Genomic DNA, 20935 nt, shown 5'->3' with positions numbered 1-20935 from the left:
TCTGAGAGCCATAGAGCATGCCAAAATAAACTTTATTATATAGAGCACAAAATTTAAATGTTGGCTAAAAGATGCATCGAAGGATAAATAAAACGCAAAGGAACTGTCCCGAGAAAGAAATTTTGCTCTTTGGCAGGAACATAAATCACTTCTAACCCTCGTTTTACATCACAGACTTAAAATACATTCCAGGCAGATTAAAGAATATAAATCTCAAATTCATACGAAAATAGAACTGAATAATTATTAAACTTCAAAAGGGAGTAACACTGCATTTAAAAACTGTATGAAGAAATACAATGAAAGAAAATAATAAAGTTGATAACATAAAATTTCAAATACACAGTAAAACAACCAAAGAAACAAAAAAGTCAACCAGACAAAGAAAAATATTGAGGAAAACAGGATTTGCAAAATCTGTCATCTATCACCAGAAAAAAAAGGAAAACATGAGCGAGTTAGTGTGAGACTATTCAATGCTCCTCCCGAGAGCCTAATGGAAAAATCTCCATCCAACCCCCATATGTATTAAAAAACTACAACCTAAGTCACAAGGCACCATATTTCACATATTAAAATGTTTTTGTCTGATGCTTTCAGACACTAGTGTTTTACTTTAAAAACTATCAAAGTTCTTTTCAAAACAATTCTCATGCTCTGCAAAAATAAGTTAAAATTACTCTGATGTTCTTTCTCTTTTGACCTTGTACCTCCTAAATTTTTAAGAGCATGTGCTTCTAAAAATGTAAATTACTGTACTTGAACTCTTGGAAGAGCCATCTACTTTGAAATGCATATAAAACTGTGTCCTGGTTCCCGTGCACTGGTGCGTATTAATCCAACCACAGGCATTTGAAGAACAGAGAAATCTTTTTAAGTTTCAGAGGAAATGCCAAGGAAGAAATCTTTGTGAAAACTCATTGTTACCTCATTTTGGTATCGGATATGGCTAGAACTTGCTAAATACATCTTAATTCTTTCTTGAGGAAGGAATTTTCAAGAAAACATAGGAAGAAATATTTTCACCATGATTAGCTCTTCCCACGGCTCCGACAGAGTTCCTGGTCCCTTTGTTCTGTCATTTTCTCACTTCTAATATAAGTTAACTGCAGACTTTTAATAATGGAGAGGAAATAACATACACTTGACAGTGACATCACAGTAGAAAAGGCTCCTGGATGACAAGAGTAGACCCGAAAAGTGAGATTCATGATAAAGCTACTAGGAACTCTCACCAGGCTGTTTCCATCACTTTTTATTGAAAATGTTGTTCTTCTGACTACAGTCCTGGTGGTGCAGAAACCTGCTGAAACATTTCAAAACAAAAGCCCAGAGCTGGTCTTAATGACTTCTCAAGCATCTTTCAAGCCCTTAGACTATGATTGATCTCAGAAAGATTTAAGGAAAGCTTTGTCTTAGAAAGCCTTCTGTCAAGAAAATAACTAACATTTGACTTTAAGTAAGTGAGGGACTTCATTGTGTGTTCCCACAGTGATAAAAATCAGAGTAGTGGTGCCTCTTGAACTTGACAAGTAATACTGCTGTTTTGCAGATTACCTGCCACGTGGCTCTCCTGTGACCTAAATCTCACCAGTTACGTTCACATAGTTACTGGTTTTGTCCCCACCTCCATATAGAAGTCCTCCAGCCCTTTCCCACTACCTGCCTCAGGGGACCCTCTGAAGGTTTCCCATGCATCGGTTTCTACAATCAGTGAGTGCTCAGAAGGGCCTCACTCTTGCCATTGCTGATCACTTCTGTACTAAAAATACCAAAGATCTTGCCAAGATTTCATTCTCCTGTGTTCCCAGAGCCCAAATGCTCAAGGTCAGAGTGGTCCTGGGCTACAAGCAGAGGAGGAGATGTGCTCCTCTCTCAATCTCCATGCTGCCCCTTCTGTCTGGTCATACAAGTCCACTGGAGAGCCTGGAGTCAAGGCCCAGTCTCCTAGGGTGGCACTAGATGTTCTACAGCAGCCCTTCCACTTTTCCATCTCTCATCCCTGCCCTCCCCCCTCCTTCAACATCAGCAAAAGCTCCCTGAAAATCCACCTGACAAAAAATCAGCCTGAAAATAAGTATGATTGGTCCTCTGTATTCATAAGTTCCACATCCCTGGATTCAACCAACAACAGATCAAAAATATTTAGAAAAAAAGACTTCCACAATGTTCCAAAAAGCAAAACTTGAATTTGCTGCATGCTTGGTACTAAGTTGAATCCATGGGAATGAAGTGATATGTAGGCATTTTAAGTGTTACTAGGTAATTTGGAAATGATTTAAAACACGTGGGAGGGCCCACAAGGTATAGTACTGCAAATACTGCACCACTGTATATAAGGGACTTGAACATCCATAGATTTTGGTATCTGAGAGAAAAGGGGTGTTCTGGAACCAATTCCAGAATAGATAAGGAGGGATGCCTAGTTAGGTTTCTGTTTCAAAAAAATTGCTGAACATTTGGTATTGTTCAGGTGCTAGGGATACTAAAATGAATATAACAACCCCCTGCTCTCAAGATGCTCACTGTCTAGTAGGTGAATAGATATGTGAAAGCAGAATCGTAATACAGAATTCAATAAGAGAGGCATGGTACAGGCTAAAAGGAACTGTAAGGAAGAAATTTTGAACTGTTTCATCAAGGGAACATTAGGACAGGCTTCTCAGAGAAGGTGAGCACTGTGTGTGCTGAGAAGAACTAGGCGTCCTCAAGTACTTCCAAGCAAAGGATAAGTACTAAAGAGCAGAGAGATGTTAAACAGCAGGTGTGCTCTTGGGACTAGAACTATGGCCTTGGTCTTACAGAGGATTAATTGTAAGGCAAAGAGTAGGAAATAATTATGAAGAAGTTGTTAGAGGCCAAATGGCGAAGAACTTTGCCCACCATGCCCAAGAACACATGGGTTTTATACTGTGGACTTGGGGAATCACTGAAGTTTTTACCCAGTATAATGAGCTGATCAGATTTACCTTTGGGAAAGAGTTCCCTGCAGTATGGATAAAGGGCTGGAGAGTGCAGTCTCTGAGGACAGGGCAGTTAGGAGACTGCCGCAGTTGTCTAAGTGAGAGAGTAGCTGATTGCTATCTTGCCTTCATTGGAAAAGGTTTCATAGAGAACAGGGGTGAGCTGACACTGTGGTGGTAGAGAACAGGATGAGAGGCCAGAGCAGCAAGTGGAATCAGAAAGACTTGGGGAGCAGTCGGAGGTGAGGATCAGCAAGGAGGGAAGCTCTGTCTTGGAGAAATGGACAACTAAGACTTGAAATACAAAATGGATTACTCAGGACCTGTTAAGAGCAAGATGTCTGTGATTGCCCAGACAGCAGCTAGAGATTGGGGTCTGCAGCTCAGAGGATAGATCAGACCTAGAAAGGTATTCGGAAGTCATAAATGTTTAGGAGGTAGGTAAACCCACAGAGGTAGGCATTACTGTACCAAATTCTGAAATAGCATTCTGACATTCCAGTTAGTGGTTTGTCCAGGACTTCCTTATTTTGTGTGTGTCCCAGAGTAATTACTAAAACTTCCCCTTTTCACTCACAAAGAGTGTCCCAGCTTAAACAATAAAATATATGATCACCCTAAATATTGCTTATCACCCTCATTTAATCTGGTTGATTTTTTAGAATTAATATTCTCGGTATATTACCCTTTATAAACTATATTACAAAAAAAATGCTTGCTGCTTTTTATATCAACTATGTACAAGGATAACTTACTGGCGAAGTGAGTAAAGAATTAATCCATTTTTAATGTAAACCACCAACTGGTTTAGAACTGTAATTTTTTTTTAGAACTGTGATAATTTCAGCTCTTCTCAAAGCAAGGCACACCTGTTGTACCATGTGCCTGTATCATTTTCCTTTCACAAACAAAAATTATAGAAAAAAAGTTTACATAAGTCATCACTATATATTATATTTTATAACTTAAAATAAATTTCTCTTTCTCTTTGACACTGGTTGAGTCCTATTTACAGATAAAGCATATAAATATCTGTTCCTATCAGCTATCAATTATCTATCTGTATCTCAGCGCCCTCTGGTGTCTCAGAAAGAAAAGGTTTTCTTAGAGGTATGACATTTCTCCAGCTGTTTTTCATCACTTCGATTCAGTTTCTGTCTAAAAAATAAGTTTAATGACACAGAAACAACCATAGAGGTTTCCCTGGAAGAACGAAGCCAAAGTTAAAAATATGAGTGTTATGCTTTGCCACAATATAGCTCAAAGTGGGTCGAAGATGAACTTGTTAACAATTTTTAAATGTTTTACGTGTGTCATCTGTATTTTTTGAAAGCAGGGAGGAGTGACATCAAGAATAAAATTCATCTTATATTCTGCATTATCCAATTTCCTATGACCGCAAATATTCTTTCTCTGGGAGGGACTGGAACAAGCCAGGGGGAGGACTGGAATTGGAGGAAGAAACCAAAAGACTCAGAATGCAGTGTCCATTCAGAGAGCCCACAGCTTATAGAGGGACTGATGGCTATGTCACCACTGCTGAGGAAGCTTCACGAATCTGGTGGCACTGCTTTGTATGGAGAGAATAATAGAAAGCCTCTTCCTTGGCCAACATAGAAGGGCGCTTGCTGGGGTTATACTTGAGAACTGTTAAAATATTCCAGGTAAAATCATGGCATACGCTACACATGGTAGAACACTGGATGAAAGGGGAGAAGTTTGGAACAGCCACACTCCTACCCTGGGGACCCTCTGTACAATGGTTCCCCCAGGGCTCTATGTGGCAGCTCAGCCTGCAGCTGATTCAGATAGTGCAGCGCTTTGTTACAGAACAGAGCCGATCAAGCACCTCACCAGGCGAGTGGACATTTACCAAATGCCAGCCTGAAGCACACGGCCTCCTCTTGAATATAACCCATGAGTGTTTCTCATCCCCAAAGGAAGTACATGTCCCCCGGGCTGTGCCTACAGGGCAGTTTCCTGGCCTTGAGCATTGCTATGCTCCTGTCCTGGCCACATACACAGCAACACACCCGTGCACATATACCCACATATAATCTTTCTTCAGAAGCCACTTCTGAGTTGGGCTTGAATTTCGACAACGACTACTTGAGAGCTCTCTGAAACAGAAGCTCCCAAGTTGGGAGAAGGAATCACCTTTGCGGAGAAGAGCTCCATTCACCCCTGAGCCAAGCCTGCTCGAGCAGTTGTTTGTCCACAAGTGCCATCCATGTGGATGGTAATTTGGAATAAACCACTGAGAACAGCATGGAGCCAGGAAGCATAATCCTTTAAATCTCTGTGGCAATTCAGCTACAGCAGCAGTTGGACCACCCAGGGGCGGCTTAGAGCATGGTGCATTTCAAGGCCCGTCTGCTTTCTTGACAGCTGTCTCTTTAAATCTTTAAGGTCCTTGGTCAGCACAATGTCACATGATTGGCAGATACGGGCAATTCTTTAGGTTGGCATCTTGAGATACAGTGAAAGTTCAGAGGCACCTGTGAAAGGTGGTTGGTTAGGAATGAACAGTGATTGGTAACGCAGGATAGCATCTTATTTTATAGCATTCTCTGATTCTGAAACTAGGGATCCCATCAGCCCTCATGCATGATCTGGGACCATTTTATATGTTACAGAGCTTTCCTATGCCAGGGACGTTATGTGTATGGACGTTATGCCCGCCTACCCCCACATGGACATATACCAGCTCCTTCCTCATATGTTTAATCTACTGTTCCTATGCATTATTTGTAGGAAAGTCAAGCTTCAAGGAAGGGGCAGCTGGCTCAGAAGGAAAGCCTGGACACCATTAACCACGCAACCCAGCTTGTACAGCAAGCCCATGATATGAGGGATAAAATCCAAGGTAAATGTCTTCTCTTCTGGTTCAGCTTAATGACAAGGAAACGCTTGTGTTATTAGCGACAATCAAAAAATGGCCACTGTGAGTGTTTGCTCTTTGCCAGGAACTTGCTGTCAGAGTATCGAAGGTTTAAATTTATATAAAGTCTTCATTTTGTGTTTGTTCATCTGGCCTTTCTGAGCACTCATCCCTACTGTCTGTTGATGTTCAAGAATCAGTGTGCAAAATCATTCCCTTTTTAGGTATCTCTCAGAAATGGAATGACAGACTACCTTTCCTGCAGAGGGGACCACATGCTCTGGTGTTTCTAAAATGCCAGGGTTGAGTAGGAGTCACAGATTTTTCTAGTTATTTGCAGAGAAAATATTGCCTTTAGAGTGGCAATAGACTGTCAGCTGATCCAAATCCTCACAGGCAGTTTCTATTATTATACTCTTTCCCAAAGGTCAGGGAGGCAGGGGTCCCCAGCTCAGAGGAAAAGTATGGAGGGGACTATGGGAAATGTCTTAGTCCTAAAGCATGGTAACAGATTGTACCTCCTCTTGCAGAAGCTTACTTATTCGTGCTCTAACTTCAGATAAGTGCAGGCTATATCATGAAGACCATCTTAACAGGGCACTTAAAACTGGCCTGCAATTTACCAGCAGAAAACAAGAGACTTCATTTCTTCTAGGATAAGAAGAATTTGGGGGGGGGGGGTTAAAGTCTACTAAGATCCAGTATCTTCACTTCCATGGTTTTATTCCACTATATGTTAAGGGCTGGATGACAACACCAAGTGCATCTTGGGGCACAATGGCACTAAAGGGACCAATAGGGAAGATTCATAGTTTCATATTGAGGCATAAGGTATGTGCCAGGCAAAGGCATCTATAGACCCAAGATTAATCATTTGCCACATTTCCTCTGATGCCTGTAATAAACAGTAAAAACAAATGGCATGTATTTTAGACACTCCTCACTTTCATCGTCATATTCCCTTCCATATCTCATCCTTGCACATTTACTAATAATATATTCCCTTCCTATTGCATTTTAGAATTACTATTGACTTGGTAAAAAAATAAGATTGAACCTAGAAGATTAGGTGACTTCATCCAACTGAGAAATAAATGCCTCTTTAGGCAACAAATAATGCCAGGACTCTAGTAAGCCATCCAGGGAAAATAATTCACCTTTGCTGTTGTAACTCACATTTTAATTCTACGGTGTTTCATTTGGAAAAGATCTGAATCCTCTTCTTTGACCTTTAAAGTATAGGAAAGAATGAAAAAATGCGAAAGAAATGTAAATGGCAAAAATAACTTCTATTTTTACCTTACAGACTCCAAAGACCAAAGACAAAAATGCTATTGTCTCTATTTCCTTTCTCTAGTCCATCCCACACATGGCTTAAAATAAAATAGGCAAAAATTATAAAGGTAATTGTTTACATCATAATGTCAAAAATTCAGCATCACAAGTTCTAGAGCTAAGAAAAAAATACCTTTTAGTTTATTTCAGGGGTAAATATTTTAGACTTTATTTTGAAAGCACGTTTAATTCCTTCATAATTGTTTTTTAAACATATCTTAATATTCCTATGACATTTTCAGGAATTAAACATTAAGCATTAAAAACTTCTTCCCCCCATTTATCTCCCTTCCTTCAAAATTCTGGATTGCTGAACAACACCAGTTGTGTGTCATTCCTTATTCCTAACCATCTCTGAAATAACTGCTGGTGACCTTCAAGCTATTATCCATATAAAATACGACCCTTTATGCTGGTGTGATTTATGGGACACCAGTGTTTGTTTACCCATCTTTTCTGGCCAACCACATAGATCATAGTAAACCACAGACACACAATTTCATTTATGCCAGGAAGATAAAATGCTTCCTCCCAGAGCTGCTATAGGACAAGATGACAATTACGTACCTTTCTTCTGATCAGATGTAGTAGGAATGAGAGAGTCAGAGAACTATCCCAGCCCTGCTAGCATTTAGTCAGGTGGCCTGATTCCTCTGAGCCTCAGTGGTCCCTCCAGTTCTAAAATTCTCCACCCTATTTATGGAGATGGGGTGATAATGACCCAGAGTCAAAATGTCCCCAATCTCAACAAGTAGTCATACAGCAGAAGGCAAATAGCAACTGCTAAGAATCAAATACTAATGAACAAGACCTCACATCAACAATAACAAACCTCCATTTTATATCTAGTCTAAAAACAGTCTGAAAGACTCACTTGGACAACTAACAGTTTGCTTTCATTTTGGCGTGGTCAAATCTTTGTCTGAAAATATAATCAATATCACCAACACATCCAACATATGACAGGAGATAACGGCTGAATATTTTCTCCAAGTTAAGTATTTTATGTAAAAAGTTGATCAAAGACCCTAGATTTGTGTGCCTTAAGTGTTAAGGCATGATAATTAACATTAACATTCTTGAATCACTGCGAAAACCAGATAAAGATGAAAGCAGCATGAGCCGATTCCCATTCTGAGGACATGGCACGGGAAGCAGAGGAGGGTGGTTGCCTCAGGTTATCCTCCTCCTTGGAATATTTGATGAGCTGGTGCTGCGCACCAGCTCGATGGGCCATCTTCATGAACCTCCCTTTCCATTTCAGGATCCATGCTGTCCTTTGCCCACCAGTCCTCGCTCCCCTATGTTTTCAGAGCCAGACCACCTCTCCCTGCCACCTGGTTTTACCATGTTGTTCCTTTCAGAGATCAACAACAAGATGCTGTATTATGGAGAAGAGCAAGAACTTAGCCCGGAGGAAATCGCTGAGAAGTTAGTGTTGGCCCAGCAGATGCTTGAGGAGATAAGACACAAGCCACCATTCCTCGCCCAGCAGGAGCTTGTGGACGAGGAGGCGGACGAGGCCTACGAACGTAGGTGTATTCACCTGGTACCTCACCCAACACACATTTGCTCTTTTTGTGGGCCTGGGAGAGGACACCACACTGCAGGCATCCTTTGGTCAAAGCAATCAATTCCCAATATTCAGAGCTATTTAGACTGTAGATGTGGCCTCAGAGAACCATTCTGGACAATTGACTTTATGTTTTAGATTCAGGCCCAACTTTGAGCCCTTGAGAAATAGCTGAGATCTCATAAGGAATCTACGGAAGTTACAGACCAGGAAAAGAAAGGCTAAGGGGAATCAATTCCCAGAACTACATGAAAAGAAATTTTATTCAGAAGGCAAAAATGCTACCAGCCTAGCAGCAGTCACAGTGTGAGGGCCATGAATGACTTTTAGTAGCTTTCAGCCATTGGTGGAAATTTAACATTTCCTTTAGTGATGAATGCAGGCACCAAGCCACGGGGGTATACTGAACTATGATTTGGTCATGGTATTCGTTATCAGTTACTAACAATCCACCCCAAACATTTAAAACAATGGCCATTTATTTGCTCACTATTTCAGGGCATAGGGGATTTGGCCTAGATTCCACCTGGATGCTCATCTCTGCTCTTTGTGGCATTGGTTGGGCTTCCTCATGTGTTTGGGGCTGGCTGGGGAGGCTGGGCCTCTCCCTCCATGCAGGGTCACACCTCAAGGAGGCAAGCCCAGGGTTGCTCATGTGGCAGCAGTCTGCTTAGAGGACGGGGATGGGAAACACAAGATCTCTTGAGAGCTATGTTTGGAACTCAGCAATGGCACATCCATTCTATTGGTCAAAATCAACTCAGATCCAAGGGCACGGGCAGATAGACTCTACTATTCATGGGAAGAACTGCAAAGAATTGGCATTCATTTTAATTTACACAAGCAACCAAAAAACCCACAGATTTACATATTGTATTTTAGCTGTTGATACCTCAACCCTGTTATATTCATCAATAACTCAAAATTATGGAAGTAATTAGATCTACCACTAGATCTTGTTACTGAATGCATTAATAAAGCAGCACCAATATATTTACCAGTTGGTACATAGCAGCACCAAACATATTACCAATTTACTTTCTAATTTTAAAAAAGTCTTTATTCATACATAATATTTTACATACTTATGGGAAACGTGTGATATTTTGTGACATAAATAGAACGTATATAATGATCAAGGCAGGGTGTTTGAGGTATTCGTCATCTTGAGTGTTTTATCATTTCTATGTCTTGGTAACAGTTCAAGTCCCCTCTTCTAGCCACTTTGAAATCACAATACTTATTAGAAGTTTGGTTTTTAAAATATATTAGTCTCCTTTTTGAGTTCTATACATTTTATTATATGCATTTTAAAACACATTGGGAGAAGAATCTGAAGGATTCACTAGACTTCAGTGAGACCAATAGCACAAAAAGTGTTGAAGGACACTAGGTCATTTTCCTACAGTTGTCACTATCTAGTTTTGCTAATGCTTCTTGTGGACAGCATATAGGAAACATTACGGACATACAGGTTTATTATGGTAGCAAATGTGTAAAGTCTTAGAAACAGTAATGACATCCAAAAGAAAAAACCCCAGGTCCCCAGGTTTAAGCCTGAATGAGGCTGACAGCTGTGAGGTCACCGCCAGATGCCTGCAAGTTCCTTGCCTAGTATGGAATTTGACAAGACTGGCCTGGGGAAACAGGACCAAGTTCATCTCCCACTCAGCCTCCTTTCACCACGTGAATACATTTTCAACCTTTTGCTTTACTCAGCCATGAACTTGTGTCTTCTGCTCACAGTGGTGAAAGAAAATACAAAAACTCAACAAGATGAACTAATAGTCCCTGAAGAAAAACAGAATGCAGGCACACAGTCAGCACCTGTGCCTTTGGGCAGGGACCAAAGGGCGTATACAGGTTTAAGCATAACATGTCTTTGCCATTTAATTGTTATTTCATCCAAAATCATGGTTTGGATTTGCCCTTAAAAAATCCAACTAAAAATGGCTGCCCAGAAAGAATATAGACAATGAGTGGGTATGAACATCTTTTTTGCCTTACTATTGACAAGATAAGTTTGGTTATTTTTAATAGCAAAAGCTATTGTATATCCTTTACATGGTAAAATTATTAGTGACCTAGGTAATGACATGCAGAGTATAATGACACAATTTCCACATAAAACATAATCAACGTTTCTTTTAACTGACTGTTACTCAGGGGCTCCTAAAGCCTCCAAATAGCATTTTTTACTTCACATGTCAAACATGGGGCCATTTTTGTGAACAATAGTTTCAGTCTCAGTTGGTAAAGAAGACGCAGCCAGATAGTTTGACCCCTTTGCTAACTGCTGGGAGGCAGTGGGAGGAGACAGATGTGGGGACTGACCTGCCGTCTCTGCGTCTTCCAGTGCTGAGCCAGGCTGAGAGCTGGCAGCGGCTGCACAACGACACTCGGGCTCTGTTTCCTGTTGTCCTGGAGCAGCTGGACGACTACAATGCCAAATTGTCAGACCTCCAGGAATCACTTGACCAGGCCCTTGACCGTGTCAGGGATGCTGAAGACATGAACCGGGCCACAGCAGCCAGGCAGCGGGACCACGAGGTACAGTGGGCACAGACTGGGAAGCGCTTCAGGCACAGACAAAGTGAAGTTACACCAAAAAAGGACAGTTGGTGTGCACTTTTTAAAATATTGACATATTTAAATTTAAGTTGGCGTATTTATGTTTTAAATCTTGGGGTACTTTTTGCTGCTATAAATTACGTAAGTTTGTGTCCCCAAAGTCAAGTTGAAAGTGTGATAATTGTTTGGTTCTTGGTCTGCTAAGAATGCAGTTGTTCTTATGTTTGTGTCTGTGTGTCCAGACCACCTGTTCCTGCAAGTGGGTAAGCAACACTTAGCTTTTTTTGTACCGAGGGCACTAGAACACCAAGGCAGCCTACGTGTCTTGAAATGTGTGACTTTTGGAAAAGCACATTGTGTACATGGTATGTTTGGAAAGCGCGATAAGCAAATCTCACAGGCTGGCTGCACAGCAGCTGCAGAGATAGGGTGACTAATTTAAGCCGAAGCTACACAAATGCAAAGAGGCAGGGAAGATTCCCAGACATGGCCCCAAGCTACTAGTAGTGGTAAACTGTATGCTGTAAGTTGTCAGCATCAGTGAAGTGCTCAGTCTTCTATATCCACCTGTGCTGGGGAAAACATGCAAGTGTGTTAACATGGTCAGTTCTCCATTCATTTATTTTTAGGAACAGATCTTGTTGCCAAAAGTCCTTTATAAAGTCTGTAATGAGGAAGGGTGACAAGTGATCAGTGAACTGAGGATCCAAGTATCTGCATTTGCTAATGGTCAATCAATGCCAGTGCCTGTGTCGGGACACACTGGACTTTGTAAATGTAATGAGCCAGTGTACATAACAAGCCAGTGTAACGGTGTAACTTCTGTGAAGAGACTTCAGTTCTAAAAGTGAACAATCATCAAAATCACTTTCAATTAAATGTTTCTTATGTACAATTTTTAAAAAACTTCATGCCTGTGGATACCGGGACTTCGGCGTTTTACTGATTCAGACAGATGGTAGGCCTGATTTTAGCTTTGCATTGCAAACTCTTCTACTGAGTACAAATGGACGGCCTGAGCAAGATTTCAGGAGAGAGCAGCATAGCATGGAGGCATTTTAAAGCCCTGCTCAGTCTCCTTCCTCTTCCTGATGTCTCTCCTCTTCAGCCTGGCATCAACCAAACTTGCACCGCTTTGTCCCCACTCTCCCCTCAGTGGCTTCACTGTTCTCACTGCCTCAGTCCTTGCCGGCACCCCTACTCATAGCCCAGCCCACAGCACCATTTCTTGTTGGTGCCAGTCTTCAGGAATAGCTATGTGGATAAGCCCTGCTAAAATTCAACTCCTCTTCCTCCAACTTTCCCTCCTGAAATTGGGGACACTAGAAATACACACACACAGAGAGACACACACATATGCCTGCCGTGAGGAAAATATGCACTTGTTCATATGAACAAGGTTGACAAACAAGTTCAGGTAGCCCATCTTAACTCCAGGATAAACCCTGACCATCAGAAGGAGTCCTGTCCTCCCCACTGGCGCAGCCTTGAGTTGTACCCTTGGAATGATCACAGGCTTCATCACACTCATCATACATTCTTCTATGTTCCTGTCCAGGAGGCATCTTTAATTGCTGAATGCCTAGCTTAGTACTGCGTCTGTGTGTGTGTATGTGTCCCTGTGTGTGTGTGTGTGTGTGTGTGTGTGTGTGTGTGTTATGGTATGCTTCTAGTCTACCTTCACTAGTCTGGAAGAATCAAAAGGGCAACACTCCTGCTTGCAGGAATTATATCTTTCTAGCACTGAACACAATGTCTTGCATTTGTTGCATTTGTTCATGAAAAGGCAAATGAATGGAGCATATTCAAGTAATACAGAAGTGATTTGTGTATACTGGTTATTCTTAATTACAAACACTCATTTCAGGTTAACTCAGACCTCTAAATTACTAAACACTCTATTCTAATTCTTGTTCATACTTTTGCATATTTAGATGTCAGGAAACTTTGAATTCCTTCTAACAAAATTCAAAACCCAACCTTTTATTTGTACCCCATGTAGTAGTCTTTCCTACAACAAATTGATTTAAATAGATGTAAGTTTGTTGGAATTTGACTCAATGTTTCAGAAAACAAACTTAAGTATTTTAAGTTCAAATTTAACCACTAGACCTACAGCATGGGTTAAAAAAGAATAACATCAAAATTTCAGTCTTTATACAAAGCCAAAAAAATGCCCACATAGATTAATCATTTGATGTGTCCAAACATCAACCACACAACTAATAATTATGTTACTTTTTCAACTGACTCCTAACCCCAAAGGTAACAGAATGATAAAAAATATTTATCACATGAACATAAGGTTATACATTTTAAAATAGGGAAAATACTCTTTAGAAAGTAATGTTTAGGGGTCCTCATAAACCAAAGCTTTGCCTTCCCAGGACTATTCCTATTCTTTTTTTTTCTAAATATCAGGAATTTTTTTTTAATTTTCTGCATATGTGTCATAGATACTGAAGCATGCTGAATAGTACTAATTATGTCATTTTCATAATTATTAGTTTTCAAAAAACTTTCTTTTGTTCAAGTTGACCGTATTTCTGTGAGAATATTTTTCTTTGTTTCAAGGCTAACTTTATTCATCTCTAATGCTGTATATGATAAGTGAGAGAATCCCATGAAATTGAAGCATATCATTTGCCACGGACTACAAGTCCGCTTATTGTACCCCGGAATGATCACAGGCTTCATCAAAGTCATCATACGTTCCTCTATGTTCCCATCCAAGAGGCTGTATAAACACTTCTCCTTGTAAAATTAAGAATAATTGATCCTAGATAGTCACATTGCATGGCACACAGCTTTGAAGTTGGGCTCTGACTTTGAAGTTGGGTGTTAGCATTGTTCTCTTATAGCTGCCCAGACGCAAGAGTTACAAAAGGGGTCATGGCTCAGACATGGTGAAAGGAGAACAGCTCTGAGGGAGCTACATGGTACCCACACGACCTCCCTTCCTTTACATACTTTGACACACATGTCGTACAGTACTGCTTTGGGGCAGAGTTGTATAAATACCTCTCCTTGTAGAAATAAGAACAATTGATCTTAGCTCATCACATTGTATTAGTTTGATGGATATTGAGAGGAAATTTATTTTTTAATGTTCTTGCATTAAGGAGATATTCAAATGTCATTCTTTTCTGTCTCTAGACCCACACCTGCCCCTGTAGCAACACACTTGGAGAAGACATGTTTTGTTCTTCTTTCCCACTAAACTGAGAAAGACTGCAACAGCCCAAGAAAGGCCATTAAGATGAACTTGGAAAGTTTTAAAATATTTCCTCTAATCTAGGGTCCCGTGATTATGTCTGTGGTCTCCTAAATTAAACAATATCATATATTTCAACTCCAACTTAAAGTACAATTTCCACTCTAACTTAAATTACTATTTCTAAAGGAACTTCAATTTTTTTATTCAAATTGTAAAATAAATCCAGTATTTTCCCTTTTAAAATTTCATTCTGTGTTGCTTTCAATCTTTGAACTCCTCTGAAGCCCCGTAATATTTCTTCAGAATCACAACATCCCTGCCACTAGAATCCAAAAGTAAAGATAGAAATTAAAGCATTTAAACTGAATTAAACTGCCCTATTAATACACGGGCAATTTCCTTCCTCAGAAAATCTGAGCATCTAAAATAAAGAGCTCAGAGTAGTATGAAGCAGTATCATGATTTTATGCTTTGATAATAAGGTTTTTTTTAATTTTCAAAAAGATGTTACATTCGGGCAGCACCTGTGGCTCAAAGGAGTAGGGCACTGGCCCCATATGTCAGAGGTGGCGGGTTCAAACCCAGCCCCAGCCAAAAAAAACTACAAAGAAAAAAAGATACTACTTTATTCTGTATATATTCTAGTCCTCTGCAAATGGGCTGTTTGTGCCAGGCCCAAAGTTGGCACATGAAAGTGGTTTTATTTAATACCTTTTCCAGTTACTGCAAACAAAGGGCCTGTGTTCAATCCTGTCTCCTACAGACCCATTCGCATAACAGAGAAAGAGTCAAATGCCCTCTAACTCGCTGATGTGATAAGTCGTATTCATAGCTAAGTGCTCCCAGTCTCCACAGGTGGTTATTTTGTTCTCTCTGTATTATAAATGAAAAGCTGAGCACCGGACAGGTTGTATTCCCCAAAGGCACACAGCAAGGATGGAGCTGGGATATGAACCCAAAGTGGTCTGAGTCTGAAGACAGCAAGTTGACATTTACTGCTCTCGCTGGCGCCTTCCCTGACACGCGCTCTCTCTCTCACCCTTGCTCTTCCTGCCTGCAGAAGCAGCACGAGAGAGTGAGGGAGCAAATGGAAGTGGTGAACACCTCCCTGAGAGCATCTGCACACTCTCTGACCATGCCGCGTCTGACACTTTCAGAACTTGATGATGTAATAAAGGTAAGTCCCCACATGACTTGTTCAGTTTTGTATTCCAGCAGCTTAGAACAGTGTGACAGAAAAACAATCAGATTCGATTCAAATCTGTCAAGTTATCAGGCATTATAAAAATAAGATCAAGGTTGTGCCTATGGCTCAAAGGAGTAAGGCGCCGGCCCCATATGCCAGAGGTGGCGGGTTCAAACCCAACCCCGGCAAAAATAAATAAATAAATAAGATCTGATGATTGAATTTTTCTTGCACTATATGGTGGCCACTAGCCATATAGGACAATAAACTTACCTAAAATTAAATAAATTGAAGAATAAATTTTAAAATGTATTCCTTGTCTAACAAGGGTACAAGTGAACTTTTCTAGAAATAGAATGTAAATGTTTTGACACAATGACTATGCAAATTACATGAAATCTATGTGAACCAGCTTGATGAAAGTGTTTCAAAATGTATGTGAAAACACTACACTGTACCCCCTGTTTGCATTAATGTATAGAGCTATCATTTAATAAAAAAAAAAATCATTTTACAACAACAACAAAAAAAAATGTATTCCTTAAGTCACAAGCTCCCCACCCCCAGGGCCCACTCCAGGAGCACCTGCAAGGTCTTCTGGCAGAGCCAGCTGGACACTGTCCCATACATACTTGGAGGGCTCATGAGCAGATGCTCGCGGGTGGATGCTCCTGGCCAGACACTGGGCCAGCACTGCATGCAGGGGAGACTTGGTCACACAGCCCTGCCCAGAAACCCTGGGTTTTCCTCCTCAGAGCTTCAGATGGTCAGTGCCCTTATGACCATTCAATGCAAGTGAACCCTGTACCCTCAACCACTCTCCGTCCCATCCCACCTGCTGTATTTTATTCAAAATACTTTTACTCTCTGAAATTATCTTATTTACTTATTTAATCACTTATTTTTTACTTATATCTACACACTAAATTGTAAGTTCCTTAAAAATAGAGGCAGTGAATAGGTATTCTGTCTCCTGAAAAAGTACCTACCACATAGTAGGTACATAGTGAATATTTGTTGAATGAATGAATGAATACAGGTGGAAGGCCTATGGTATTTTTTCTGTTTATACAATTAACAATTTCTTCCAAAGTATTATTCCCCAGATGACCCACCAAATGGCCAGAGGTTTAATACTGTCTCCATAAAAATTAACTCTTTGTGCCAGGAACTGTGCTGCATTCTGGGAATACAAAAAATAAGTTAAACTCAGTTCTTGCCTCCTAGAAATGTGTGATCTGGTGAGTTAAATAATCCCACATAAAATTATTACAATGATGTGGCACATGGATAACAGAAATATGTGGCCATACTTCATTCATCCTGAAGTGGTTAGGGATGGCTACATCAAGAAAGTGGTATTTGAGTTTATTTGGAAGGATTAGTAGAACTTTTCCAGGTGTGTCAGTTTGAAAAGAAAAGAAAATTATTCCCGACAGGGAAAATATTATGTGCAAAGGCACAGGGGTCAGAAAAAATTATGGAGCATTAAAACAATAGTCAGTTAGTCAAGGTTGTACCACGGAACAGAGTGGGGTGGAGAATTGATGAAATTGATGACAAGGAGGGGTCATGCTTAGGAACGGGATCTATTCCTGTGAAGCAATTGGCTGATTCTGAGAAGAGAAATAGTATGGTCGGAGTTTTTAAAGAGAAGGGTCACCTCTCCTGCAGGATGATGGAAAATGGATCAGAGTACTGCAGGACTGGGCTCAGGGAGAGAAGTCCACGCACTGAGAGTGGAGGAGAGGGCTGGAGTCCAACTCTGAAGGACGCCAGCTTCTAAGGTCTCTTTCCTGGGCAGGCAAAGACAAGTCCCAGGGGACAACAGATTCACAGAAGCTAGGAAAAGAGAGAGTTTTAAGCAGAGATGCTCACCAACACTGTCACAAGCCAGAGAGAGGTCCTGTAAATAAAGATGGGAAAATGTCAAGTGGATCTATCAATTTGGGGTCAGGAGTTGGGGATCCTGGCAGGAACCATTTCTACAAAGTGCACTGTCACAGCCAATGAAGAAGCTAAAAGGAAATCTAGAGTCAAAGGACAGGTTTCGTTTGTTTTTTAATGGGAGAAACTTGGGCATATTTGGAAGAGTCAGTGGCGAGGGAGCAAGAATAATGGAAAGCATGGGCACTGAGGAAATGGGGGAGTATGCTTTATACAGAAAAAGAACACTTTTCCTCTTAAAATTGGAGAAAAATGTATGCATAAAGGTGGCTATAAATAAATGTACAGGGTTTGGAGCGAATGGCTGGGAGATGGTAGCAAAAAGTCAGGGAAATTCCTGTGGGGCTACTTATAAATAGTGCCCCTTTCCAGAACCCAAATTCTAAACAAGTTGGAGCATAAATAAAATAGAAATATGGAGATTGAGAATATCACCTTATTTCTATTGCAGCTACCATGAAGGCTTGGTGTTGGGGCTCTTAGCAGAGCAGGTTGCTGATAACCCAGTCCTAGAATTAGGCAGGAGTCCCCACCCAGACAGCCAACACCGGAGGTTCTGCCCCAAATGGCTTTTATATGGAGGAACACAAGAAAACTCACTTTCTGCTGGCAGCTTGCTCCCGAGATGGAGTATGGAGTTGAGCAAAGCCTGTACAGTTATTCTTCCCAACCTTAACAATAGAATAAATCACTCCCTCTCGTAAGAGCAGAGTGAAGAAATGGGTGGAGTTTCATTAAATAAGCTCCTTTCATAGGGAAGAAACATCAGGAGTGTAGAAGAAATGTTCCCTGTTAACACTTTATGTCTTCCAAATAAAGAAAAGAAAGTAATCTGTTTAGAACCAAAGAGGGTGGAAGAAGAAAATGTCACTGGCTTGGGAATGATGACAGTGTTTAGAAACGCTATTTGGGTGACTAGAGGGCAAATCTTTTTTCAGCATTGAGGGCTGAGCCAAGTCTGGAAGTCATAAAGCATCATCTACACAGTTGTGTGATCCTCAGCAAAGTCATAGGACTGTGATTAGATTAACACCACAGGAGCTTTTGTTACAAGATGCGTTTCAGGCAGGGACTAGTAGTGAACCACGTGAAATGTAGCTGAGAGGTCGGGTAAGACAGGATCTGAACGATGCTCATCACATCTAGTAACTTAGATGTCATTAAGTGAACTTCTGTTTGGATGGGGTGATGAGGTAGAAACCAGACTGAAGTAAGTCAAAATAGTGAACAGAAAGTGAGACAGTAGAGGCAACATTCTTTAAAAAAAAAAATATTTTGCCATGAAGGGAAAAGTAGCGCAGTAATTTTAGAAGGATGTGTGGACAACGGGAGGTTCTTGTTTAGTTTTATTGTTAGGTCTGAAATGGCAGAGCATGTATGGGTGCTAGGGAAGCAATCAACTGAGAAGGAGTTGAAGGTGCAGGAGAAATATTTAATAGATAAATATCTACTTATAGTATTTCAGACTTACGCGGGCCTGGCCTGAAATGTACTGAACTTCATAGCAAGGAAGAATAGAGAATATCTTCAGGGGCTCCCTAGGGAAAAAAATGTTTTAAGGTCTTCTAAATTCAATTAATATTTTAAAATTTGTTTCTTTAGAATGCATCAGGAATTTATGCAGGAATAGATGGAGCCACAAATGAACTACAAGTAAAACTCTCTAACTTGAGTAACCTCAGCCATGATTTAGTCCAAGAAGCCACCGACCATGCACAGAACCTCCAACAAGAAGCTGATGAATTGATCAGGTAACGTCTTGGCTTTAGAAACACAAATATTATACCTGGGCCGAAAAAAATATTTTTATTCCACTTCACATGCTAGAGTTACTGGAATACAATCTCAGTAGGATGGTTTGGGTTGGATTTGTTTGTTGATCTGTTTGTTGGTCGGTTGCCCATCTAAGAGTCAATTATTATTTGTTGCAGTTGTTTTAGGGAGACAATTTTTTGATTTAAAAAACATATGTCATATTAGAGGCCTGTGTTCTTGGTTAAGTGCTAGGGGTTCTATTCCACAGTTAAGAGGGTATCCTAAGACGTTTTGGTTAGAGGCTATCACTGCTGCATAAAATATCATTAAATAAATCAGATCCCTTTACAAAGTCTAATTCCACCATCAGCTATTTATTTCAATGACAGCATTAGCTTTCCACACTCAAGTGTCTTAAGTAAAGGTGGTTAACTGACTTCTAGTAAATACTCCAGTCACTCTGCAGTGCTTAGCAAGAACTATTTGATTTCAACACCGGTTAAGAGAAAATCGATTGACAATTTTCCTTGCAGCATCTAGAAGAGAGTGTATCGCCCCTGGGGCACTCAATTAATGTTAATTGAAATGTACTGAAAAATTGGAATTGAATTCATGACCCTGAAATAATAGGCAAATAATGAGATCATTATAAAGACTTCAGAACTAGCGGTTAGAAATAAGAGCCAGTAAAGGTTATAAATAAAATAAGAACCAATATTTACTTCCGTTGCAAACATAAATCCCCTTTTACTTCTGATGGGCAAAATTTTCAAATATTCTTCCAAATATACTGAGGAAGAAGGATGGGGGAGAGCACAGAGGTCACACAGAATCTTGGTGTGTGATAGAGCGATGATCAGCCCAGTGGCATGGCCCTAGAAAATGTGCCTTTGACGAATCCAATAAAATGGAGCTTAGAGAAAGTGCTATTTTGGGTAAGCTACTGTATGGGTGGAATATTGTTTCTGAGAGCTCTCTTCATCATTCTTTTATCATTTTAGTAACTACATCCCACTGATTAGAATCCTAAAACATAACTCCTCTAACTGTCGCTCTGCAGGGCTCTGTGTGATTCTCCTAACGAAGTTACTACATGTTTTACAAGAAATGTGATCAGAATTATCAATTTTCCTTGGGCCTAGACTATTTCTGACTAAATATATTCATAGAAACATTTGAATTTATAGACATTCCCTTTGAAATGTAAATACTCTTCAACATCTGTCTGACGTACACAATGATTTGCATGCTGTAGTCAAGAACAGATATGATTCATTAAGAAGCTTCCATGTGAAAAGCACATTTTTATTTTGAATATTTAGATAGTACTTGTTTTATGCCCAGTAATAAAAACAAGGCACCAACTCTTTGTTTCAAGCTGTTTGGTGAACAGCACAATTAGCCAGCACAATTTTAAAATACTAATAATATTTGTAAGACTTTCCCTTACCCCTTTCTTTTAAAAATTTTTTTTAATCTGCCTTCCTCAGAATTTACTCTCTGGGCC

The 20935-nt window shown here is 40.2% G+C and overlaps 1 protein-coding gene across 1 annotated transcript in view; it reads left to right on the top strand.

Annotated features, from left to right (window-relative positions):
* LAMA4 (laminin subunit alpha 4) overlaps positions 1–20935 on the top strand; it is a 142336-nt gene that overhangs the window by 71110 nt on the left and 50291 nt on the right. Inside the window, exons 9-13 of the mRNA XM_012804547.2 lie at positions 5718–5829; positions 8544–8711; positions 11109–11302; positions 15601–15717; positions 19276–19424. Coding sequence (XP_012660001.1) covers positions 5718–5829; positions 8544–8711; positions 11109–11302; positions 15601–15717; positions 19276–19424 — 740 coding nt within the window. The remainder of the gene's footprint in view (positions 1–5717; positions 5830–8543; positions 8712–11108; positions 11303–15600; positions 15718–19275; positions 19425–20935) is intronic.

Source organism: Otolemur garnettii, unplaced genomic scaffold, assembly GCF_000181295.1.
Source record: "Otolemur garnettii isolate 467f Iridium unplaced genomic scaffold, OtoGar3 scaffold00002, whole genome shotgun sequence".
Lineage (NCBI taxonomy): Eukaryota > Metazoa > Chordata > Mammalia > Primates > Galagidae > Otolemur > Otolemur garnettii.
Note: the sequence above shows the minus strand (reverse complement) of the source record. Positions and strands in the feature narration are given on the sequence as shown.